The sequence below is a fragment of the Lates calcarifer genome, linkage group LG21 (genome assembly GCF_001640805.2).
Source record: "Lates calcarifer isolate ASB-BC8 linkage group LG21, TLL_Latcal_v3, whole genome shotgun sequence".
In the NCBI taxonomy this organism is placed as follows: domain Eukaryota; kingdom Metazoa; phylum Chordata; class Actinopteri; family Centropomidae; genus Lates; species Lates calcarifer.
Window position 1 is genome coordinate 22965364 of NC_066853.1, and position 27014 is coordinate 22992377.

Consider the following 27014-nt stretch of genomic DNA (forward strand, 5'->3'; position numbering starts at 1 on the left):
TCTAAAAAAAAACACAAGTTGCTTACAGACAACTGTTGTAAGAGCAGATGAAGATGAACTCTGAGATTGGTCTATAGCTCTGGGGTGCAGCAGGGTTAAGATTTCTAACAACAAAACCACAACATCCACTAGAAAAGGTTGCCAACCCTGCTCTAAACTCTGACATACAGATGCTTTGGTTTCCACATGGTAATGTTAGTGTAACCCCACTTAACAATACAGTCAACTAATGACAGACCTCTTTAAATGATGCTGTTTTTCTACAGTGTATTGTAAACTAGATAGGGGGGTATGCTATGTTTAAAGCTTATTTTAGATAGACACACTATTTAATCCATTCCTTACATGTTTGCTCTTGTGTTTTTGGTTTTGGAAATGTTTAAAGAAAAGACTCCACCCTCCAACTTAGTGTTGCTAAGCTATGACAGGACAATCCCTGTTCGGGGGTGAGGTTTAGTGAATGATCAATGGACATAGCACAGATTTGGAGTACATCTACACTCCTGTAATCCATAGCATAGCATTTAAAGAGCACACATCGAGAGGGAGTGCGAGTTTAGCTGAGTTTATTCTTATTCACATTTAAAAGATTCTCATGGCAGCACTTTTTTCCACCATACGTGCAAGACATCCAGTCCCATGAAAAAAAAGAACATTAAAAAAATCTCATTATAAGACCATAATTTTCAAAAGTATCCGGGATAAAAACCCATATGAGGGTAAGATGGCAGAAAAAAGAAAAAGCAGCATTTTTAAAACTTTGGGGTGGAAAGAAGTGTCATGTGCTTTGTTTGTGTGTGTGTGTGCTGTCTCTGAGCAGGCACATTAGCAGTTGAAGACAAAGCTTCACCTTCAAATCAATCTCTATCAGCATTACAGGAGCTAGAGAGCTGACAACAGCAGGCGGGTCCTTCGAGTTCACCAAACATGATGGAGGCTTAAATCAAACTGGAGAAAGTGACAGCGAGACAGAGGGAGATGAAGAGAGTGAGAGAAGCTGGCAAGAGAAAATGGTCAAAACAGACTAGAACTGTGTTGTTTGGCCTATAGGTGGGAACTGCCTACTTGTCAGTGAATTGTCTTCTTACTACAGACAGTGTGGGCTTTGTTTCTACGCTCACGACACACGCAAACACTATATATGTAATCCATGTGTGCTACACTGTACACAGTATCAAAAATAGAACTGCGTGTGGACTTTCTCCCCCTCTCTCATGCTCGCTCTCACTCTCTCTCTCCTGTGGCTTGAAGGGATTGTTGTCTCCACAGAGCCTGCTGTGTTGCTGGGAATATAAATATACATACCAACATGTTTCCGAGGAAGCCTCCACAGAGTGTGTTGGGTAAACTGTTGCCCAAATCCACAGCACTGAAGGCCTTTCTGGTTGAGGACGTGTGTGTGTGTGTGTGTGTGTGTGTGTGTGTGTGTGTGTGTGTGTGTGTGTGTGTGTGTGTATATATATATATATATATATATATATATATATATATATATATATAGGATTAGCAGGAAACTGAATTGCAATATTCTCTTTTAATATCTCACTCTCCATTTTAGTCATCTGTCCAGGAGAAAAACAGCAGTCAACAACAACAAAAAAAAGAAAAACAAAAGCTGAAAATCAGGAGATAAAAATCATCCAAAATGGAAAATCCCCAACTGGTGTAAACAAAACCCCTCGCAGCGCAGTCTTCACCACCTGTTCATAGTCAATGTCATAGTCCACATCCTCAGCAGATGTCTGATGGTTTATGATTAAGTTCAGTTTAAAGGCTGGTTACAATAGTAAGAAATAGGCTTCAGTTTCTTCCCATCTGTGTGTATGTGTGAATGTGTGTGTGGTCACTGGTACTGGAGGTAGTTCTTGAGAGTCTGTGGCAGTGGGAGTGTGTCGATATGATGGATGCGCTCTCTGCCCAGAGCCAGTCGAGCTACTCGTCTGCACAGGTCCATCAGGGGCAGGGGCTCCGCTGTGGGGGAAGAAAGAAAGAAAGAAAGAGAGAAAGAGAAAGAAAGAGAAAGAGAAAGAGAAAGAGAGAGAGAGAGAGAGAGAAGGTTAGGGTCCAACCAGTGGGTACAAGCTTACAAGTGTGTCAACAGAAACTTTGGATCTGAGTTAGTTTGTTTATACTTAAAGCTGATTTTTAGTTAGAGAGCTGTGGTACATGTATTCGTACGTGTCCACCTCCTCAAAATGTCTCCTACCTATATGTGAGAACAAAAACATTTGCTTATTGTGAAAACAACATGGAGGAGGTTAAAGAAATAGGAAGTGATCCTCTCATGTTCACTGACACTTGACACGTTTTTGTGAAAAGTGCTTAGGTTGAGGCAAAACATCTTTCTACACACATTAGCTAACAATAGAGAGCAAGTTTTGTTGGTTGTTTGTCAGCAATGGCTGAAGAAAATGTCATTTAATCTGAATGTGTACGGTCACTCATTCTCCACCTCTGCGACTGTTAGTTGAGAAAGTTAACCGGTGGGTTAACGATCTGACAGGATTCCCTCAGCTGGAATGGCCAGACATTTAGACATACCTGATTGTAAAGGCAAACCAAGTATGTATACTAAAGCGAAACCAAGGGCATGAATGGTCATGCACAGACTGTACAGGAAGAAACAGTGCACAAAACAGGCATGCAGCTCTCAGCAGGTAACAACAGGTAATTAACTTCACTTTTTAATGGCCATACTCCAAGAGTCTGTGGTTGTTGATTTTTACACAGCATAGAAAAATATGCTTAGTACAAAGCATCTGCAGCACAATATATATGCAGACATGTGAATCCCACAATATATATACTTATCACAATATTCCTGACGCTTAAGAGCTGCACATAGCACAATACAATATGCAGGGTAGACGGGCAGAGCGACACCTGCAAGTGTGAGGCAATGCGGCTTGTTTCTGTTGGCCACTCCACTGTCAGCAGCCCAGGAGAGATGCTTCATGATGCAGCAAGGATTTCATGACTGAACTATGTGTTTCTGTATATACAGAAAAATGTCAGGTTTACAGTGAAAATGATGACAAATGTAACAAATAGCTTAATGTTTCTGTTGAACAGACAAATCCAATTTGATTTACAAAATTCTGAGTGAGGTACAGCCCTAGTACTTACTGTGGCTGTATGTCAGTGATAGAGATGGGCGTTTTGGTTACTTTTTGAAGTCGATTAATTGAGCCAATTTAAGTCGATTAGTTGTGATGTCATTGTTAATACATGTCCTCCACCAAACCAAAATAATATGTTGTCATGTCAAGTCATGTTTTTTGCAGATGCTCTAACTTTACCTCCTAAGCTGCACTCATCAACAACGCACATCAGACTAGCAGCAATGTATCTTATCTGTGCTGCGAGTCTGGAGCACAGAACCGGAAATGTTCCGGTCACCGTCCGTGTAACAGCAGGTGACAGTGACATAAAACTCAGATGTGAGAGCTATCCATGCAGCAGTTGTTGTTACAACTTTGTTAGAGCTTTTTTTAGAGCTGTAGCTGCCTCATTGTACTTTTTCTAAATCTGGCCAGTAATGGTCTTCCGTGAAGGCACACTGTATTCAGGTTCCATGAGCCTTTGACAGCTCCACTCCTCCGACAACGCTAAGAGGAAACATGTCGTCTGAAATCTTTTAAGTCACCAAAGCTATTTGTTATTTGTTCCTGTTGTTTGCTGTCACATGAGCATTTAGGTACAACAAATCCACAGTGTTTTCTGCTAGTGCCAGCTGTTAGCAGTAAAACATTTTCAGCAGACTACTTTCTTAATGTTTCAAGTCACGTTACCGTCACTTTTTATAACGTTATAACTATAATCTTAAACCAGATAAAGGATTTTTGTCATCAGATGTCTGGATCTTTCTGGAACAGAGAAACAAGCTGTTTTGGAGTTAATGAGACCTCTGTAGATAATTTGGCTCAGAGTAAAAATCTCCTGAACGATGAACATTGAAGGAATCCTAACCTAAAAACAAGCTAAGCATCTGGCAACAACCTGAGCTAACGTTAGTGGCAGCTTGTTTAACAGCCCGCTTCGCTTCTTCTTATTGCCGACGTCTGTTCCAGTGTTTTGCTTGCACAGAAACAGAGCCATAGTTCTGCCTCTCTATGAAATAAAACAAATCTCTTCCCACCCCCAACCAAATAAAAGCCAGTCAATTCTTTAAAAAAAAAAAGGTGTTGACTATGCTTACCGTTTCGACTAAAGGATTATTTGTGCACATGCCTAGTCAGTGACTTCATAAACAAAAGCTGGTTAAAACTAAAGCAACAACATTATGGCCAATTTCCTTTTTCAGCTGTGGATTTAATTCACTGCTACTCTAATTACACTGCTATCATCTGGAAATGTTAACAGCAAGTGGAAAGAGAAGCAACAGCACCAGCTAACAATATTAAAATATTCACACTGCACACACGTCACCACTGCTCTCAGTGTGTGCCAGTGGAACGTGACAACTTCCCTCCCACCAATTTTGGAGGCAAGTGTTGTCTATGTATGTCAGACAGACAGACTCTTAACTGCTGCCCCTTTATGAATGTCAAGCTGCTCCACCTGGAAGCACCATCTGGTGGAGCAGAAATCCTGCTGTTTGGAGTCCACTTACACACTGTGTGAAGGACATGAGCAGGGGCATTTACACATGCATAACATAATACACACACACACACTAACTGACAGACTACAGATTTAAAATAAAAACTTGTCTGAGTTTCCATGACCTATCCTGCCGTCACAGTCAACATGACTGTTTGCACATTTTCAAAAGATGGCAATCACACATGCCCACAGACTTGATGTTATAATTTATTGATAGAACCAGCGTTTTACAAACTTTTCTTCTGGGCAAAGGCCTTGAAACACTTGTATCAATAAATTACAGCATCAAGGTTATGAGTCAGATTTTGCATCTGCGTTCAGTCTGTAGTCAGTTACTTCTAAACAACTGGGGTGTCTCCCATGTGCTATAGTGTTTTTAATCTCATCTCAGTACAGCGAAATTTAATTAATTAGTTGATTCTGTTCATATTTTGCACAACAAAAATACATTTGCTACTATGAAGGGGTTGTTTAAAAAACACAAGCCTTACATTTATATAGACAGACAAGCACACTAAGCCTCCTCTGTGACAGACTGAGCTATTTCTCTCTGCCGTCTATTAAAACTGCACCACATTACCACAAACTGAGACCCCCTACCAAACAAATATGGAGCAAATATGTGACGTCTAGTCTGATTCAAGGAACCAGAGCAGACTGAGTCTATCAAGGGACCTCAGGCATTGCTCTGGGCAAGAACTGCTGCCCTTGTGGCTACATGACTACTGAATGGTGAACATACAAACACGGCTGAAAGGAAACAGGAGATTGTCTGAAGCTGAGACTGGACAAGAATCAGATCAGAGAACATTGTATCAGCTTACATCAAGATGTTAATTTAAAGCAGACCAGCACAGAAATCTTCACTAAATGTCTGTTTTTCTTTGTAATGTTATTTGTGATTAATGGTTATCTTTTCTCACTGAATTCCTCTGCTATGGCCTGGAAAGTGACCTTTGAAACAGCAGTGAGGGGAAATAATAAAAATCCACCGGTGAACAACAGCTGACAGGGTGTAGAGAATAGAATACTGCTATTTGGATTTATTTGACTCTCCATGTGCTTAATGAAAAGCCTTTGTAAGAGCACCATGGGGACATGCGGCAGAGTGCGGATTCATTTGTAGCCACATCAACATGGTAAATGCCCAAATCAGAATGACATGTTTGAATGAACTCGGACTGAATACAGACAGTGTGCAGTGACGTGTGCAATGAGACTGCACAGCTGATAATTCTTCACAGCAGCTAGAGAAACACTTGCCAGGACAATCACATCACATCCCTCCAACAGCTCATTACCCTCTGTCTGCACAGGCAGTTCTTCAACACATCAGCTTACAAGATTAGAAACTAAGAGTAATACAGCTGGTAGTATAACCAGGTCTCCATTCATCCTGCACCCTGTAACTGCCTGAACTCTGCTCTTATAAACAGAGGAGCCTGACATCACACACTCTCGGTGCACATGGAGCCTCTGTGGTATTAAGGAACCCCGGAGACGGATGCACTTCCTGTTTGGGTCTGACAGCACCTATCAATCAGTCTACCCTCATATCACTTGCTCATCAGCACAGCCCCCGCATATACGTAGTTTCCATAGTAACCAGCTCCTTTCACTGTACTGGGAGTGTATGGTCACAGATGCACACGTTAGACTCACTTTATGTGTCTAGAGGTGTTGCCAGTGTTGTTGCCAGTTTAAATGTTTGATGAAATGTTGCTGTTTAGCATAGAGACAGATACAACAGTGTGGACGTAGACAGCTGTAAAGAAAAAGAAACTCACTTTTGTGATTTCAGCACATGTACTACTGAAAGATGAGTAGCCTTATCACAAGAGATCCCACAACAAGGAGGCGGCTACAAATTACAGTCAAAATATCAACTTTAGTTGAATGAAGATTAATCAATTAATCAACAACACTGGCTTTCTGTGGAAGTAAGTATATTTACTGTAGGTTTTATAGCTGTAGCTTGCATCTATGTAACACTTGTTTTCTCCTCCATTGTTGTACCTCAGAAGTTACTGCCTGCCTGTGTCATCAGGAATTAGTAGATGCCAGGTGGAAAGTGTAAGGGCAACACTTTCATTATGTCAAAAGTGAAACATGACTGCTCGCAGTAGTAAGATTGATGCTACCACAGACAGCAGCATTACTCTCTGACAGTGCCCTCCTGAGAGAAGTGATGCCGTGATGATTCTACAAACTTCCCGAACACCAGCCAGTCCCTGCTGGCACAAGCTGGTAAGGGTTGCCAGAGGTGACAAGTGGTCCTGTCAGACAGTGGTGATGAGCACCAACAGGAGGTACACAATATCAACAGAGTTGTGGTTGAAAAACAGTTTCACACTACTTCTGCTCAAATAAGATCAAAATATGGATGAGCATTTAATTACGACTTTACATATGGCTATTCCATCCATCCATCCATTATTTATACCACTTTGAGGAGGGGTGGGGGGCAGAGCCAGTCCCAGCTGACATTGGGCAAGAGGCAGGGGACACACAGAGACAAACAACCAATCACCCTCATTCATAAAGTTCATATATTCCATATATAGGTATTTCTGCTCTAACACTAATTTGACGCTACAAAATTTAAATAATATTTACATTATATGTCCTTTCTAATCCATATAATGATGCACATTGAAATCAAAGTCTGTATGTGTACCTATTTAAAGAAGCCTGCATGTCATCTTTCACACATGAAAACCCAGAATGACGTAGAATGAACAGACAGGTTTAATATTTAATCCTTCTCATTAGCCTGAAGCATTTCAGTTAGGTGAACAGTGGAGCTCTTTGTTCATTTTCTTCATCTTTACATCTCCCTCCCATCCATCATGTAACTGTTTATCTCTACACTCACTCTTTCCTCTCAAGCACTCATGTCTTCTTTGTAATAGCCGAAGACTAATTCCTGACAGATATATGGCACAGTGAAGATGAGATGTGTGGTGTGGGAGATTGTGGTTAAAGACGACTGAGCGCCTGCCTGGCCGGCGCCCACACCTACGTGACACCTAATTGAGAACAAAGTGGAGGAAGGTGGAATAAGATTTTGGGATGGCAGCACATCAGTTAGTCTGTCCTCACTGAGGTGAGATAGGATATAGGAAACCGATGATTCCCTCCAGCTTCCTCCACTCTGAATTTGTGAGGATCTGCATAGATCAGTTCACCATGAGGGACATCACGACCTAGTTATGTCCTACTTAGACTAAGGGGTAAGACGGGTCCATCTTTTTGGCATGTGTGTTCCAATTTACTCTTCTTTAAACTCCACCTCCTCACTCTGCATTCCTTTCATTACACAAGATGAAGCCAGGTAAGGGTGCAGACTCCCAGCCATGCTTACCTAATAGATTAGCATAAAACTGTTGGGGCTGTCTGACCTAGTTTTAAAGATGACGAGTGTATGTGTCTACATATACAGCCCTTAAGGTGCAGACACACCTCCTGTACCAAAATGCTGTTCACCGACAGGTCAAAGGAGAAAAAAAGGGGAGGAGAGGGAATGTATTTCAGGATGGACAGAATTAGATCAATGATGTATGAGATAAAAGAGAAAACTGGAGCAGAACGATGAGCTGAGCAGGAGGGAGGATGCAATAGAGCAAATCGTTCCCTATATCTAATTGGAAGACGCAGGTGTCCAAATTGAATCGTTGACTCAGAGCGGAAGGCAATTGCTTAGTGAACTAGTCAGAAGCTGATCTGAATTCCTTCCACTGACAATATCTCACTTCCTATTACTGACTTCCTATTACCTCACACTGCCAAGCTAGTGAATTCCAGACAGGAGCACGGACTGCCATCAATTTGGTCTCTGCACTTCGTGGTACTCTCTCACTCTGCTCAGGAAATGGAGGCTGAGTAGACATGATTATAAAGAGGACCACTGTAATACTGGAATGCATTGATAAACAGCACACAAGTAGGCACACTACTCAACAATCATGAGCACGCACACACACACACACACACACACACACACCTGCACAGATGGCACGCTTATCCACTTATCCTCGGAGAGATTTCTAGACTAAGGTTCAACAAGTTTTTGAAGAATGAGAATTTTTTTGACTGAAACTAGCCATAACATTTATCATACATTTTATATTATTAAATTTATCAAGCTCCTTTAACTTTTTTAAAATTCTTGTTTTCCCAAACCAAATAATACTTAACTACTTCTTTCCTGAAAAAGGGGAAAGTAAAAGAGAGCCACTCTTTTACTTTCCCCTTTTTTCACTGAGTGGTTGGACAATAAAAACACATCCACTGCAGATTACATTTAGTTTGTTGTTAGAAAAGCAAACTGTGATTTCTTTCCATTGGATAGCTTTGGGACATGACTTAAGCGCATATGCCAGGAGGGTTTGTTTACACAGTAGAAGGGCTAAAGGAAAAGGGTACAATAATCCCAACAATATACCAGGCTTTGTTCACTCAATCACTGCTTTTGTTCTGCTACCTCTGTGTTTTTATCTGTCCGGTTCCAAAACCAAGCCTATTTGTCCAGAAAAGGTTCAACAGGGTTAGACTTAGTACATAAAATCGGATGAAATTCTGAGGGGAAATGGACGCATCACCGGCCCTGTTCAAACAACAGACGGCTCTCAGTGAATACGAACACAGACAAAATCAAACTGGAATCACTACTTGTTGGTGATTTAACAGCTTGGATTTTTCAGTTATTCAAAAATGGCCTCAAAAATTTGTCTAAGACTCTCTAGGGTGAAGTCCATACATGAACTGATCTAATACAACTGACTCCTTTTCTTAGAAGAACAATAAAATAGAACACAAACATTAAAGAAACCCTAAACTCAACTGAAACTATCTGACTGTTAGGAGACAGAATGTGTGGTGCTTGTACTTGATTTCACAACTTTGAAAACACCAGGCATGAGGTTTACCAGTTGCATTAGACTTTGAGGCAATATGCTAATGCATTAGGAAGAGCCTCACTTAACTGTGCACACATTGCTCATGGTCCAACCTTATTCACTCATAACTAACTGTATAAAAGTGGCAGCACAGTGCACAACACAATAACACCAGGAAGAATGCTGAAAAACAAGATGAGACTTATGTCCCTGCGTCTATTGCCCCAGAGCATGCTGGGAGGCTTCCCTCCGGCTGTCAACCTCATATACAGTGCAAAATCAGCAGTCAGCTAATCATATGAGGGTTAATAATTGTTTTGACTATCCACTCACGTTGCCTTTGTTTCAAAATAAGAGTGCACTACAATTAACAAATCAACCCTCTGAATATGTCTGAAGAACCAAATAGCTGGTTGCAAATTACTAGGATCATTTTAGCTTAGTAACATGTTAGCCTGGAGATGTAAGAGTTGCATTTTAGTCACTTAGATATACTATATGTGTTTGTCCAAATTTGTAATCCAAAGTAGCCTTCTGTAAAGCAGCATATTCCAAGTTACAGCTTGTATCTGTGCTGTGAACATTGCTAACAGCTCTGAACTGCAGAGAGACAGAAGGAAGACATTCCATTTGCATAGGTCAAGCCCTTAACCAACAAACAAGTGACAAAGCTGGCTGGTCAACAATTAACCACCCACCTACCTACCAAAAAGTCAGCTTAGCTGTTTCCACAGCAACCTGCCACCACAACTGGGTGTGTAAACACTGAAAGAGAGGATTAGTGTTGAAAAGGAAGAGGAGGAAAAAGAGAAATACAGTAGAGAAGAGAACAGGAAAGAGGAAATAAAACACAATAAGAGCTGGAGTCAAATAGGGTTCATTTGTGAAAGGGGAGGGCAGTCATGTCAGAGTGTGTGGAACGCTTCCTCCTATCTGGTCTGTCTTGTTCAGGTGTAAATGAGTTTGGCTGGGCTTGTTTGCCACTAGGCTGGGCAGGCCACTGTGGTGTCATGAGGCTGCTTGTGGTTGAGAGAAAAAGATGGCTTTCCAAGAAAAGAGCGAGGAGGATGGCAAGATCCAGCAACCCCACTGTCTTGTGCATAAAGACGTTAGCAAGTCAGAGGTATTTAAAAAAAGAAAAAAAAAGAATCATGTCTCCACAGGCTTGCCTTTCAAATGTCTCTGGGACTGAGGGCCACAGGACTTGCATGTTCAGGAAAGATGAGAAAACTGCATTAATGTCGGGTATTAAGGGACAATACAGACAAGAGAGAAAAGTAAGTATACTTATCTCCTCTCCCTTCTCAGGGAGTAAGAGATTGAGGATAAAAGTGTTGACGTAAGAGGGAGAAGGAGAAAGAAGCAAGAACGTGAATAGACTACAGGATATGCTAAAGACCAAGAACCCAGAAAGTGAACAAAAAGAGAATCCTTTGAGTTGATATAAGAGAATGCATGAAAGCAAGATGTGGGAATAGGAGAACACTGCCATCTCCAAGCATACATATTGATGATTCCATTGTTCTCTATATCACATCGAGAAGTGCCTTAAACGTGATATCATACAGTAATCTCATGTGCATTCTGTCAGAACACAAGCTCTGTGTACATTCATGGCTTCAAAACACAACTGATATCACATACATTGTCTTTACTGGGCAAATGTGCATGAGTGAGTAATGGCAATACGATTCACGCGGATTAATTTATCAGTAATCTGTCATCTTTGACATTTACAATAAGGCAGAAGAAAAAAGCAAGTGATTGATGTGACTTCAGGCTCATAAGTTGGCACCATTAGCTGATTCCATTAGCAAACTTGTTTTTCCATCTCAAAGCTTCATTAGTTTAGCCAAAAAAAAAAAAAAAAACCTGACAGATCAAACAATTTATGCATTTCTCAAGATTCAACTATCCTAAGTCATGACTGATACTCTAACTCAGTGTTTCCCAACCTTTTTGAGCCACGGTATTGTCTCACTTGCAGCATGTCTATGTACTTTTGTATTTAGCTCGATACTGCCTCTAGTGGAAGAGCATGTAATTGTTCTGCCTGTCACTACACGCCGCTCGCTTAGAGTACCAGTCAGGTTAAATTGGATAATCTTCCACAGTACACCTGATGATTTCTCACAGCACACTGGTTGGGAAACACTGCTCTAACTGAATATAATTCTAATGGACAACAGAAGGATAAAAAGGTATGGAACTTTACATTACACCCCTGCCCTTCCTTAACATATACTACACAGTCCTCACTAGGTGAATAATGGGGTATGTCTGTCATTACATTTTAGCCGATCTGATCGCAACATGACACCTTTGCAAACACAAGAGACTGCATCCTGAACATTTTGATTCCACACTGGGATGTTATCATGAGTATTATGCTGGTCAATGTGACCATTATCTGATATCAGGTCACATGTGACAATGGTGGAGAGGATCATGCGTAATTTTACAAAGCTGGCCATTCATTTTGTTATTTATGTTGTCACATATTGTGGACTCAAGGCTCATTATCAAAAGGTGTGAGGAAGAATCATCCATTAATTTTTGGATTGTTCTTTAAAATCTCAGCCCATGTGAACCAAATCACATACAAAACAAAGAACCTGGCAACACAGGTTTGACTGAATTCTGAAATTTTGAATTCTTTCTGCTTGCACATGCAAGCTTTTTAAACACATGCAAACACACAAACACCTAACTCGATACTTCCCACAATGCAAGGCCAGACACTGAGCTCAGAGACACACTGGGACATCCTCCAGAATTCCTCCTCTACTGGCTGCTGTCCACCAACACACACACGGCTCACAGCCACGGACATGGTGTCCATGCCTCACTGTCTGCAACGCCCCCAGCCTGCTTTGGGTCTTTGTGCAACAATACAAGTGCGGGAGGAGGAATGAAGGCTGGTACACAATCTGAGGTGCAGTTGTCATAAATGAAATGACTCTACAAGTTGGCATGATGACATTTAGCAGAAAAGTGTGACAGGACAGAAGGAAACATTGAGAAGGGCAAGCTGACTCAGACACACTAATCTTATTGGTGACTTAAGGAGAGTGGTGAAACAGATATTCCAAATTACATCAGAGAGTTGGACACTGTTTTCTTGTTTTGCACTCTGAGGGTGTTAAAGTTTGAGCATGACTGTTCGAAGCCTTGAGAGCGTCCTAAAAAGCCATGGTGGGAAGCAGACTAGAAATAGTACACAGAGCGTGTTAAGCTGCTTCCTATTGGTAAACAAAGCAGCAGTCCCTCTCATTGTGGGCTTTTTATAGATCAGTGCAGACAGAAATGAGCACTGCATATCAATCCTCCAAGCTCTCTCAAGAAAAAAGGACAAATCTATAAGGGAAGTCTTAGTCCTGCCTTAAACCTTACTTCCTGTGCACCTCTGAAAAGCCAAGACCAGGTCTAAGTATTTGGAAGTAACACCATTACTACTTAAGGACATACTTGTTGAAATCGTAAAAATCCCCCGTGTTTCACAGATATTAAATAGTAAAGATACCATTTTCAACCTAACTAAGAAATGCATGACTGAGAGGGTTAGGGAGGGCCATCAAAATGGCTCAGCTGCCTGATCCAGACTCCTCTGTCTCTGTCTGTTTTCAATACAATTACACTCTGTCGTGCAACCAGACGACTGGCCGCAGCCCATATCACCCTGTGTTTTCTCACTGCTCTCTTAGGTTGTTAGTTGATGCACAAATCTCATCCTGGACCATTGCTGTCCTGATGAGCAGGTCTGAATATAAGCCACAAACAAACATCTCTACAACTGAAAAACTATCCCTTTCCACTTTTCTGCAGTGACGCAAATGCCAAGAGCAGCACTAAAAACAGGCACTGGCCTTATTTTCATAGTGATTGGGTAAATAGAGGGTTATGAGTTATTCAGACCTTACATAATTCAAGGTACTACAGTTATAAATAGAACTCAAACATGCATGTGGATGTTTACTACAAATCAAGTTAAACTAGACACTAACACTCAGAGCTAGGGATGCACCAATACCACATTTTTTCAATCCAGTTACGAGTACTTACATTTGAGTACTTGCCAATACCGAGTACCAATATGAGTACTTATTAATGCCATTACACTTCATACATTTACTTGAAAACATGTTTTATTTTCATCAGATATTGTTTCATTCTCTGGCTGTAAGAAATTGCTGTGACTGACATTTGAACATTCCATGATATATGGCACTGCCACACATTTTACTCAAAAAGAAGTACTGTTATTGACATTTTAGGATTCAACTGCATCTTTTTTTAACAAATAGCCTAGCCACATATTTCACTTAAATATAGCCCTGAAATATAACTGTACCAACATAAAACTGTGGCAGAGCAACTAAGGCATTATAATGTAATCAGCAATGTCTGTCTGTGAGAACTAAGTCTATTTTGAAAAAGTGATGGGCAGGTTTTATTTAATGAAAAGCAGCTTCTCTGCATTATCAGCTGTCATTCTGTTTCGTTTTTCATCAGCAATGTCTGTCTGTGAGAACTAAGTCTATTTTGAAAAAGTGATGGGCAGGTTTTATTTAATGAAAAGCAGCTTCTCTGCATTATCAGCTGTTAGTCTGTTTTGTTTTTCATCTACAATGGGGGACACTGAGCTAAAAAGCCTTTCACTTTCCACACTGCTGCATGGTGCTGACAAGTATCTCTGTGACATTTGAGCCCAAGTGGGGAACCGCACTTTATTAATCAATTAATCAATCTGCTGTGCAGTTAAATTGATGAGGGACACCGCTTTCCTCCCTCCTCTTGACAACTTTGCAGAGCATAATTTGCAGTCCGCTTTACTTTTATCACCATCATCTACTTTGAAATACCTCCACACTGCCAACATTGCTCCTCCTTGCTCTCAATTAGCACCTGACCGCGCAACTGAATGTCACGCTGCCGTAAAGTGGTATCGGGTGCTGTGGTATTGGCACACTTTGATGAATATGAGTACGAGTACAGGAACAGGGTATCAGACAGATACCCGGTGCTGGTACCGGTACATCCCTACTCAGAGCACTGCATGATCTTGAAAAGTTGCATGACTAGTGTTCTGATAGTAAAGGGTGAATGCTAAACTGAAACATGGATTAGACTGATGTTCTAAATGCTGCCATTTCATTTTTCATCCAGCTTCAATACTCAGCTCAATGGAAGCAAACAAACAGCAAAAGGAATTAGCAGGTGTTGAGGCTAATAGGAGAGGACAGTTAAGAGATATAAAGACATATGGCAAAAGTTCACTTTTACATATCACCTCTCATGACAGTGCCACTAATCTTTTGAGCCAGCCACTATTTGGCTAAAAGACATTGAGAAAATAAAATAACAGCTCAACTCACACAACCCCTGTATAGGCACTTTTTAATATTACCGTGTCAGACTGGCTTTTTGTATGTGTGTGTGTGTGTGTCAGAGTTGTGCTACTCACGATCTAGTCCGTTGACATAGCGAATAGAAACCTCACAGTGTCCCCAGACAGCACTGACAATGGGATACAGTCTCTTGCCCTTTAACCCTCTAAAAGCTACTCCCAGATACTGTCCGTCTACCATGAAGCTCAGCGTTCCTTCGTCCATATCCAGTATTACTGTCAGAGAGTCTGGAAGCACAAAAGACTCATCTGGCTCCAGGAAACAGGGGTACGTGGGTGCCGACGTGGAAACGGGTCGGTTCTTTCCATCATGGTAAAGTCTGTTCCGACCCAGGTCCCAGCCCCAGGACTCAGAGTCTGAGCCCACCAGAGCCATGTAGCCCACTGAGTGTAAAGGTGCTTCAGCAGTGGCCACGCCTACAACAGCATGGGTGCCTCTCTGTCTGGCCGGCCAGTGAATCCTCCAAACATGGAGGCCCCTGGTGTAGCCCACCTTGCCTCGGATACAGTCTGTGCTCTGTGCTACAGGGTGTCGGTGGAACGTCAGCTTGTCGTCCTCCTTAACAAAGACATTGAGGGAGCGGTCATCAGGGTTCCAGGCATGACGAAGTTGAGTCTCAGGACTGGCCGGTGGCATGTCCAGCAGTAAGTCCAGCCTGGGGGGCCGACAGAAATCTGGGCCCCGCAGCTCGCGGCGCACTGGCTGATATGAAGGCTCTCCGCGTACATCCACTGACTTGATACTACCGGAGATCTTCTGGCCCATGGCTGGGTAGGTCCAAGGGAGGAAGGGACAGAGGGGAGGGAGATGGATGGACCGAGGGTAGTAATGAGGGGACGGCAGGTCCTGACGTTACCTCATGGGCGCAGCAGCAACACAGTAAGTCCTGGGTGGAAAGATGCTGTTGGACACACTCTTCAACCAGGGGGAACCACACTCCTGAAACACACACAAAGAAAGCATTATGAATCTAATTTCACACTTAGCTTTAAAGCTGCAATGAAGTCAATTGATCAATTAATAAATTAGTCAAATATAAAAGAAAATGCAACTTTTTTTCTCCAAGCACAAATTTCAAACATGAAATAGTTCCAGCTTCTCAAATGTGAGGATTTGCTGCTTTTTCTTGCGTTACAGAGAAATAGTCATACAACAAAAGTCAAACAATGTACTTGCTTCTATGCAACTTACTGATAACACCAAATTTAGGTAATTGCAGTAAACTCAATATAATTGGATTTGGACAGCCTGTTTGGCTAAAACTTTTGAAGCTGCCATGTTTAGCCTGATAAACAGAAAAAGCTGTTGTTTCACATGTATTTACATTAAAACACAAGGACTGGCAGAGACAGAAGCAAACACATGGCATCAACAGTGGTGGCTTCCAGCCAGAGTTGCAAAGAGGAGGGGAAATGACAAAGAAGGAGAAATGAAGGATGAACTTCTCTTCTCCTCCAGCACTCCTGTAGAAACAAATTTCCTCTTAGTTTTAGTTGTCAATTTGAAACACTGACAGTTTTTGTGTGTCCAAATTATCAGACGACTTATCACTGGATCCTTGACAGTAATTTGAACAAAACAATTAATTAAAAAAGACTGCAGCAATCTAGACGTGAGCTGACACAGGCACACAGTGACACAGGGAGGATTTGCTGAAACACACTGCTGACTTTCTCTGAATATAGTCATGCAAGGCATACTCCCTCTTCTTAGCCAATCCTTTGTTCACAAAACAAAAAAAAATGTGATGCAATTCATATTTATAACCCTTTATAAGAAAATATAACATGTACATGCTGAGCTTTCACAATAAGCAGACTGAAAGCCCTGAGCTACGAAACACATCTGTGTGGTTTCCCTTTATGACCCAGTCGACACCAGTCCTAAACCATAAGCAATCCCTCAGATGTTTTTCACACTCCCCTATAGTTTCTTAGTAAAGGACTCCACATGACTCTTCCAGGGAAAGTACAGAAAGTAACTGGTACAGATCCACCAGGGGAGGCTTCATTCAGACACACAAACACACACAGACAAAGGGAATATAGGATGAAAGAGATGAAGGGATCAAATAAGAAAAGGTTTGTACATTTTACACTGAAATGCAACTTAAAAATGTAAACGGCAACAAATAAAAACTATTTCAACTAAGTAAATGATTGCAGCCTCAAAAGAGCTCACCAAATCTGCAAAACATGAGAGAAGGTTTCTTGCATTTCAATAAACAGCTGAGCGTTACTGCTTAAACGACACAAAATAAAAATGTTGTTGTGGAGGTGAAAGGAGATGCAAGTAAAAAATTGTAATGGATGACATTGTGATGAATCTGCAACGCCATTAACAACACACAACTCTCAACAGACACACCTGCTAGCAGACAAAGTCATTTGCAGAACACTGTCTATGGCCACAACCCATGTAGAGTGACAAGCTCTTACATATTAATTTATTCATACTACCAGAGATGATGCACAGAGCCATTTTGAGACAAATAAGAGGACCATTTATCGGACAGCATGATGTAGCCCAAGACAAAAAAAAATAATAATCACAGTGGTACCACTCAGCTGACATTTATTTGTGTGTCTGTGTAGCACATGACATATACAAGCCCTTACTGCTAAAGCACAAACCAGGGATCCATACTAACTTTTCCCACTAGTAGAACTGCCAACTGAAAATTTTAAGAGCACCAGCTCAAAATTGAGGAGCTCCACTTAAATCGACATGATGCAACACATTTTATTTTTATATTTTTCCACACTAAATGTATTACTGATAATTGCTTAAGTAACAAATAGACGATCAAGAGAAATGTGCTGTTATATTTTAAAGGAAAGTCACAAAGTGAAGTAGTGCTTCGAAAGCAAAAAATCATTAAGTTAAACAGTGCTTTTTAAACATAGACACCAACAACAACCATAATACATTTACAAATGTAAACAGAAAGTATGTGGTCAGTATATTACATTATTACAGCACAACAGCCACAACTTGTTTCATGTCGTTGTTGTTGTTTAGAAGTGTTTCATGTTTAAAAGTTTGCAGTCAAGTCAGGAAATTTTCCCCGTTTTCCTTGCAAATGTTGGGCCAGACCAAGGATAGAACATCTCAGCTATGTAAATTCTGTGATCCATTCCTGCCATTTTCAAAACAAGATCACCTACTGACTCCTCATCCCTATCGGAAATTTGAGACTGCAATGGCACAGGAGGGTTTTAATTATCTTTTCTTTTGAAAAATGCATTGACAGTTCATTTCATTGTCCCCAAAGGGCCAAGAGAGGACGAGAGTGCATACAGACCAGGAACAGCCCACATTAGCCCTCTGCTCCAATCAAACAGCTCTGTAACTCACACTCATACAATTCAAATTCTTGTTCCGTTTTGGTGTTTCACATGATGGTGATTTAAAAAAAAAAAAACAAAAGAAACCAAACAAAAAAAACGAGGGGCATATTTGCAAGTCACCAAAACCGGTGGCAAAATGAGACTTGATGGTCGCAGTGTGGAGCCCTCACCGAATTTTTCTGGCAACATTAACCATCAGCGGGGAAACACTGGGCCAAGCAATTAGGAGACAAGCTGCGGAGAGATGATTCATAGGGAAATGTGATGAGAAAAAAAAGAAATTTGTTATGTTTTAGATCGCCTTCCAGATTCACAGTGACCAATTAATCTCCAATACATACAGTGACGCACACTACAACCGGAATCACACACGTCTAAATTTGTAGTCACTCAATCCAGTGTGGTGTATCTGAAGCAGTTGAAGTCTAGAGGGCCTGTCTGACTTTAAGTCCAAGTCTATTATTACATTATTAGGTGTGAGTTTTTAAGTATGTGTTACAGACGTGTCATAGTGGTGACGGTGGCGAGCAGGAGGACTGCTGGGAACAAGGACCTTCACAATGAAAATCAGATGCTCCCTATTTCATTGCGTGCCTGTGAATTCCACAGAGTTAGAATATTACAGCAATAATTTAGTAAGAGAGGATCAAGTAATTAACCAAGAAAAAAATGAGACTGTTTTCAGCTTATCTGTCCCACACAACCAATAAATTGGTAACAAACAAAAATGATTAATGGAACTAAGAACCTGGATACAGACTGCAGCAACAATTGGGGATTCCAGCCAGAGGGTGTTTTTGGGAGGAGTGATTCTGTCAGCCTCTCTAAAGGAAAGGCTTTGGGAATATTTGATGCCATCCACACAGAGCTGATGACATCAAAAAGGCACTTCCAGCTGGTGAATATCAAACTTCAAATCAGCTTCACTCCAGTGCTCGACCAGCAGTGCTGCCTGTGTCCTCCTGTGCACAGAGTTGTTCCTCACACACAAACATACACACGTGCGCACACACACGCACACAGACACACACACACACACACACCAGATTGTGACTGACTGAGTTCTTTATCTACAACATCTGTAGACAAGAAAAAGAACAAAAGCATGGCAGTCTGAGAGAGGAGGGGCAGTTTTTACCTTGATATTGTGACATAGAGACTGATGATTGCAAGATGAACCAACAATGAGTAAGACTATTTCAACACTGCCTGTAGCTGTCATGAGTTCAACAAATACAGACACTGCACATGCTTTGTGACCGAAACTAGAAATGAAATGATTCGCTGAATAGTTAAAATGAAAATCTATTTCATTTTTCATCTCAATTTAAGTAAGATGGATATTTTAAGTAACAAACTAAAGATGTCACTTTGGTCTGTAAAATGTCAAAAGATAGTGAAATACTGTCACAATTTACTTGAACATAAATGATTAATCAAGAAAATTATCCACAGATCCATCAATGGTGAAAACAACCGTTAGCTGCAGCATTCAATCAGTTAACTTGGTGACATTAAAAGTATGGCCTGTATAACCAAGTGTATTAATTTCTTATGTAAGTGAAGGCAGTCCTTAGCTCAGCTAGGAGAGACAGTCTGTGCTATAAACAGCTGTAGAAACCTTATGTTCATTGAAGTATTTCCTGAAAAACTCATTAATGACTTATTAATGAAAATAACCTTATTCAACTCTTAAATAATACCACAGCTTATTATACATGTTAACTTCCTTACTCACCCCTTTGGAAGAACTGCATAAAAATATGAACAAAAAAATATTTGCACTTATACTGAATAATATATTGGAGAAAATCTAAAGAGCACATTTATATAATGCAACTGAAGAGATAGGCTTGAAACATTTGAATTTAAAATGATTAAATTACCCCCTAAAAGCATCTATTATACCAAAACTACACCATTACCAATAATTGTTCTCAGCACAATTACTTAAAAGCTTCCACCCTATATTTGAGAAAGGGTTATGCCATACTAAAGTGGCTGCAGTACCGATATCAACCCCCAGATAAACTAGATAGCATGTTACAACAAATAATATGGTTGAATCGTAATTTGTTGATAGATGATCGTCCCTATGCAAGTCAACTACTATATGAATATATTTGCAAATGATGATCATTGCATCAATATCTAACATCTAGGAAAAAAGCTATAAATTAAAAAAAAACATGCCACCCATATGATAATATATCATGGATGAATTTGGAGACAAAATCATCCAAAATCCAACAAATATTATAAATAAGTGGGAAGACTCAAAAAGATACATTTGATATCATCTATGACTCATCCATAGATGTAACTATACATAGAATATAAATAAAGATAATACACCAAAAAGATCTGTTTTGGGCTGACAAATTGGACTGTGTAGATTCTGCAATGAGGAGTTGATATTACATTTGATGTGGTATTATAATGTATACCAATATATCAATTTACAAACTGTAATTTTAGGTAGTTAAGTAGTAGCAAACTAGAAATCAGTAACATTGTACTAGTGTTTGGAAAAGCATTAATAAAAAAAAATATGCAAATGTATCAGATTTTAAAATCTTAAAACACACTGGATGATAGAAAAATTAGCACTTAAAAGAAAACTACAAACCTTGAAATTCCTAAAGGGGTGAGAATAGCTAAGCTGAGAGAGGAAGGATGGGAGTAAATGTGATTTTGATTATGTGCAGGTGCAACTTAAGGTCTCTCAGCATAACCAAGTTATGCACCTTTGGGCTGTGGGATGAGCAGGTCAAGGGTGGCCCCAAGTGTTGTCCTCACTACTACATCCAGGTGTAACACATGTATCACATATAGTACCTACAATATACAGTCATGGAAAAAATTATTGGACCATCCTTGTTTTCTTCAATTTCTTGTTCATTTTAATGCCTGGTACCACTAAAGGTATATTCCCTGAAGAATACAATGAACACAACAAAAAATGCAGCTGAGTACATAATACTTTATGTCCTATTTGACATGCTTAAGCTGAATTGTATTCCCAGGGTATATAAGAGGCCATTTCATGTCATAAGCAGCACTGCACATGCAAAGGCCTGGAGTGGTTTCCTGCTTACATTCAAGCCGTAGCACAACTCAGAAGTTGTCAGCTCTCACATAATGCCTAAAACAAAAGAATTATGTGAAGCCACAAAAGCAGCCATCTTGGCATTGCTGGAAAGTGGCATGAGTGAGAGACAGGTAGCCAAAAAACTGAAGATCTCCAAGACAGCCATTCATTACACCAAGAAAAAACAAGCCGAACATGGTACTACCAAATTGCTAGCTGGTCGAGGCAGGAAACATCTTTCTACCCCACGAGATGACCGTGCACTCATCTGTTCCTGTGTCAGGAATTGTCGTCAGACCTCCAGGGACCTTAAAAATGAGTGGGCACTGTCGAGAAATGTGACTTGTTTGACTTCTTGAAGCTGATCTGAAGTCACACAGGGCACGGAAGAAGCCCTTCATCAACGAAAGGCAACGGAAGGCCCGGTTACGCTTTGCTAGGGATCACAAGGATTGGACTGTTGATGATTGGGCTAAGGTTCTCTTCAGTGATGAATCCAATTTTGAGTTGATGCCCACTCCAGCCAACTTACTGGTTAGGAGGAAGCCTGGATAAGCCTACAAACCAGACTGTCTTGCCCCTACAGTAAAATATGGGGTTGTTTCAGTATGGGTGGAACAGGACAAATGCAATTGTGTGAAGGGCGAATGAACCAGGTCATGTACAGGACTACTCTTGAAAACAGTCTGCTTCCATCAGCTGGAAAACTCTTTCCTGCCTCGAATGACTGGATTTTCCAACAAGACAATGCCCCTTGCCACACGGCAAGGTCAGTTAAAGCCTGGATGGAGAACCAAAACATTCAAACCATGCCTTGGCCTGCTCAATCACCAGATCTAAATCCAATGGAAAACCTGTGGAAAATCATCAAACTCAAAATGGAGAACCACAAGCCCAAAAACAAAGCAAATATGTTTGAATTTGCGCAACAGGAATGGGCTGCTGTGACAGCAGAACAATGTCAGAAGCTGGTGGAGAGCATGCCAAGACGCATGGCTGCAGTCATCAAAAACAATGGTTATGCAATCAAGTACTAACTCCTGTGTGTGTCATGTGACTAAAAGAGACAGAAAAGAAAACATGGAATGCCTAGAAGCACTGTTTTTGGCAGTACAATGCCATAGTTATTGATGTAAGAACTTAAGTAATTTTGGTTATTATCAAGAAAACCATGGAAAATGGCTAGATATCAGCTCTTAAATTAAACTCTTATGAGCTATTTTTGTTGTTATCATTATATTTGTCCAAACAAATATACCTTTAGTGGTACCAGGCATCAAAATGAACAAGAAATTGAAGAAAACAAGGGTGGTCTAATAATTTTTTCCATGACTGTACATGTACTGTATAGTGAAAAGAAAATGACCTCACTCTTTTACTGTGCAGAACCTGGAGTTGAAGGAGATATTGGAGAAGCTGGCTTAATATTAAAAGGTAAGCGAAGTAGCTGAAGAAAAGCTGGTTCAGCAGAAGGTCAGAGCTGATCAGGAGGATTAGCGAAGAGATGAGAGGCAAGGAGAAGCACAAGAGGAACATGAAGGAGAGGAGAACTGAGATAACTGATTATGAAGGAGAGAAACACTGATGGGGGCAGGTGGGAAACCAGTAATAGTGGAAACCCTGAGAGAGGAAAAAAGTGCAAGAACAAAAGGATGAGAAGTGCTAGTCTAACCCTACACTTATTCGGATTAACAGAGTTGAATTTAGTGGCAGGGATTATCCAGTCCCAAATACAGCTGCCACAAACCAAGAACTATCTCTGCATCATCTCCCCCATGTTTGACTTCAGTTGATCTGCTCCACTTCTTTAAAAAAAAAGCTCTGGGCAAAGGAAAGATGGGATGCAAGGAGGAGCAAGAACTGTTTAAGATGCAACTTCACCACAATCCATGGCACAAACTCGTTATCTCGAGCAGTGACATGAAGAAGGCCGCTGGTAGCGTGACAACCATTGTTAGCATATCAAACACGCACAGCCAGTCTTTAAAAAAAAACACACACACACACACACACACACACACACCACTTAAGGGCACACACAAATGCAGACTGGTAATGTGGGGACTTTGAAGTATCACCCACTCAAAACACACACACACACACACCCTTATCTGCACACCAGCATCGGAAAATCAGCTGGGGGCGATGACAACATGGGTAAGAGCATGTACACAGCCTGTGACTGTGACAATGACAAACTGACAGGCTCACTTAGTATCCATTGCAGGGATGAATAAATGAGCAGACAGACCGTTCACAGATGGCAATATGCAAACGGACCAATAAGTGTGACCTTTACACTTCCTCTCACCATGTGTTTTCGGATTCCAGTTACATGTTCCTTAGTCTGAAAAGAACATTAAAATATTCAATATTCTGTTCTGTGCGGTTTTAATTATTTGATATTGACTGGTATATAAGAAAACAACCATAAGTACAAGATGAGTGAGGGGAAAAGTGGATAGAAATGGCATGTCATTAAAAATGTTTTTCTGCAGTGTTGGGTCTTTGAGTGCAGTGTTTTAGGACTACAGTGACAGATTGCTAACTAATTTTTTTCATCTTGGACAGATGTGAACTTTATGTGAGGCTGGGTTTAGGAGCAACTTTTAGCATGGCCACATCTTGTTTATTGTTTTGTTACTTTTACAGGAGCACTGCAGGATGACACAAGCTGATGACATGTCTCTGCTTGAGTGTCTTTTTAAAATATCAAACAAACAATCTGTCTCAGATTACAAATAAGACTTTATTAGACCCATGACATGCAGTGTGACGTGAAATGAAATATAATTAAAGCAATGTAACAATGTCTCTCAGGCATCAGTAAGGCATAAAAACTTCTGAAACACGCAGGTGAAAGAGTTTGAGTTGTCGAATTTAACCCTAAATTGTTAGATTTGTGGAGATGAGCGGTGACCAGTATTTAGGTTCAACAATCAGCCAGTTTTTTCCCCCAGCATTTTTTTGAAATTGTATTTCATTTAAGTTTGTTCTGGGATTATATATGACTGCAGATGTAACTTCTCCATTAGTAAGTGAGGGCTAATAGAGCTACAGCTTATTTCTTATTATTTTGGCAACACATGACACAAAAAATGACAGTGACCTGCCTCATGCATGGCTGAATGAAAGTGTTTTCTTGTGGTTGCTTTAGAAAAGATTATTAGCAGCTATTTCTGTCAGACTGCCATGTATTTATGTTTGCAATGCAAATCACTGACTATTATCAGATGTCACAGGTTAAGTTATTGGGAATTGCACAAGCCTTGTATATAGACTATTACCTACAGCAGATTTATGAGCAATTATGTAAACATTGAGGCAAACTATGAAGGCAAAAACTTCAGATTTTGGTGTGGGCCAGTGTTTGTCTCCCACTGACTTAGAGCTTATTAGCTCAGACTTCCAGGTTATCGAAAGTGTAATTATGAGTCAGGACTGCACCATCCTCATGTACCAGCAGAGTAACACAATACAGAAAGTCTTCAATCATGTGTCACTCTCCCACCCCTCAGACACTCACATGTATGAAACACTACACTGAAGGTTTAATGTTGGCTACGGCTGTGCTGAGCAGAACTGGCTGATTGAACACAGTCTGTCCTTTTGACATTCAGAACCAAACATGGAAAATTCAACTAGTTAAGAAGTAACAAGCAGACACTCAAGTAAAGAAGCCACTTTTTGTATCCAACCGGTTAAGCGTGTAAAATACAGACATCTTAAATTAATATCCTTAAACTTACACCTAAACTTTTTACAAAACAGAAAGAATTGAACACCATATTGAACTTCATGAGACATGCAGCAACTTTGATGTTTCCTTTCATTCACTTCAAGACTTTTCTGGGACATGCAAACACCCTGAGAATGCTGCAGCACACAGCCAAAAAGACTTTTAGAAACTGTCAGTATGGGATAAGCCCAACAACAGTCTTGCCAAGAGAGACAGGAAACCAGAGAAAATGTCACTGACTGAAAAGGGACACAAACAAGAGGTCAAGAGACAGAAGTGGCCTGTGAGAAGGAGACATCTTACCATGAAAGCATTTCTCCAAACAGTCAGGCGGCTCTCACACAGCAATGTGAACACGCAATCACAGCAGCCAAGTAGAAGAGTGGGAATACTTGCTCCTCAGTCTGTAGTCCAAAATGAGGTTAGTACACAGTCAACAGCCAGACGAGTGTGGGACAGGGCAGAGACAGACAAAAAAAAAAAAGAAGAGTGTTTGTGTATGTCGGTAAGTCAGTGAGTTCCTGTTTGTGACGCGAGGATTGGGGAGGGAGGGAAAAAAAAAAAACAACCTGGCTCCAGTTCCCAGCTAAGACTGGAAAACAGCTGCTAGAGGGAGGAGGGAAGAGAGGAAAAGATAGAGGGGAGGGAGAAGGGGAGGGCTTAGTGTGGAGCACACTCGAAGTCTTTCCCAAGCAGCACAAAACCACCCACTCTTTCACAGATGCACTGACTGTGTGACTGTAGAAAACGGCAGAAAGAAATGTGGACACACAAACACACACAGTTCTACATTTGCACATTACCAGCTCATTTCCAATTCTCTGTTGGGCTGGAGACTGGACATTGGGCCAGTCAAGAGTTGAAGAAAACACCAGTTCTTCAGAAGTCTGTCTGGTGTGGAGTTCATAAAATAGCTGTAGCCCCCTGTCCAAAAACTGGCATGTGATTTTGCTGACTACGGTTTTAAGGATTAAGGTGTAAAGTTTCATCTTTTCATACCAGTATACATATCTGTATAGCAAGGTAACAGCTGTGCAGTCAGTTTTAACCTAGACGGTGTACATTTTATAAACATTTGACTGGGGAGAAATCAAGTTTAGTTATCTATCACAGCACATTTCTCAACACAAAATCAACGTAATCAAGCCATGAAGTAGCTTGGGTGAGTCAGACTGCCCCTGTGTGTTCTCACTCTGGAGACAGCAGCAGATCCCAGGAACAAACTGTGTTCAGATACAACATGGAGTGAGTTCATTTCTAATTTAAATCTCTACAGTGATTCTGCAGCCCCTGGATTTCTCCCCTAGTGATTGTATAGGAGGTTTACTGTGACAACACTCAAGACTCTGAATGAAAGTGCATACAGACTGATTTCTAAATTTACCAGGAGCTCATGTTCCACATATTTTCCTCTAAACAATGACCCCTTCTGCTTCTTCCTCTGTTCTAGGAGTGATGTAACGTGTGATAACTGGAAATTATTGCCTCAGGTTGTATTATCCAGTATGGATCTGAATCTTAAGACTCATCACATTGTATGATACTGAATGCTGCTTTTCAGATTTTCTCTGAAAATTGGGGTTTGTGTAGTTCAGACACAGTTCATGGGTCATAGTTCACTTCAAATTAGTGTTAAACTCTTTGTTTCAGCACAAATTCTGTATTTTTTTTTTTTTTTTTAGAGAAACACTTTTAAACTATAACTCTATAGCCAAGATGTTGATTATACACAAGACTAACCTGTTGGATGAACTGAACAAGAATTAAGCACTGAGACATATATTGCCATCTCTCTGGATCCTTTTTGGGCAATAAGAGCAAAAGCAGCACAGCGTTAAAAACACACACACAGACACACAGACACACACACACAGACACACAGACACACACACACACACACACACACACACACACACACACACA

General features: G+C 40.7%; 1 protein-coding gene across 3 annotated transcripts in view; it reads right to left on the reverse strand.

The window, feature by feature from the left end:
- Positions 1-549: 549 nt before the first annotated feature.
- LOC108888213 (SPRY domain-containing SOCS box protein 4) overlaps positions 550-27014 on the reverse strand; it is a 41723-nt gene continuing 15258 nt past the window's right edge. For 2 of the 3 annotated variants that reach the window (XM_018684107.2, XM_018684109.2), the window contains exons 3-4: positions 14968-15850; positions 550-1971 (exon numbers count right to left, since the gene is read on the reverse strand). In XM_018684107.2, coding sequence (XP_018539623.1) covers positions 1844-1971; positions 14968-15676 — 837 coding nt within the window. In that variant the 5' untranslated portion in view covers positions 15677-15850 and the 3' untranslated portion in view covers positions 550-1843. Of the gene's footprint in view, positions 1972-14967; positions 15851-25394; positions 25661-27014 lie in introns of those variants that run through there. The other variant, XM_051065746.1, reaches the window with a different exon arrangement.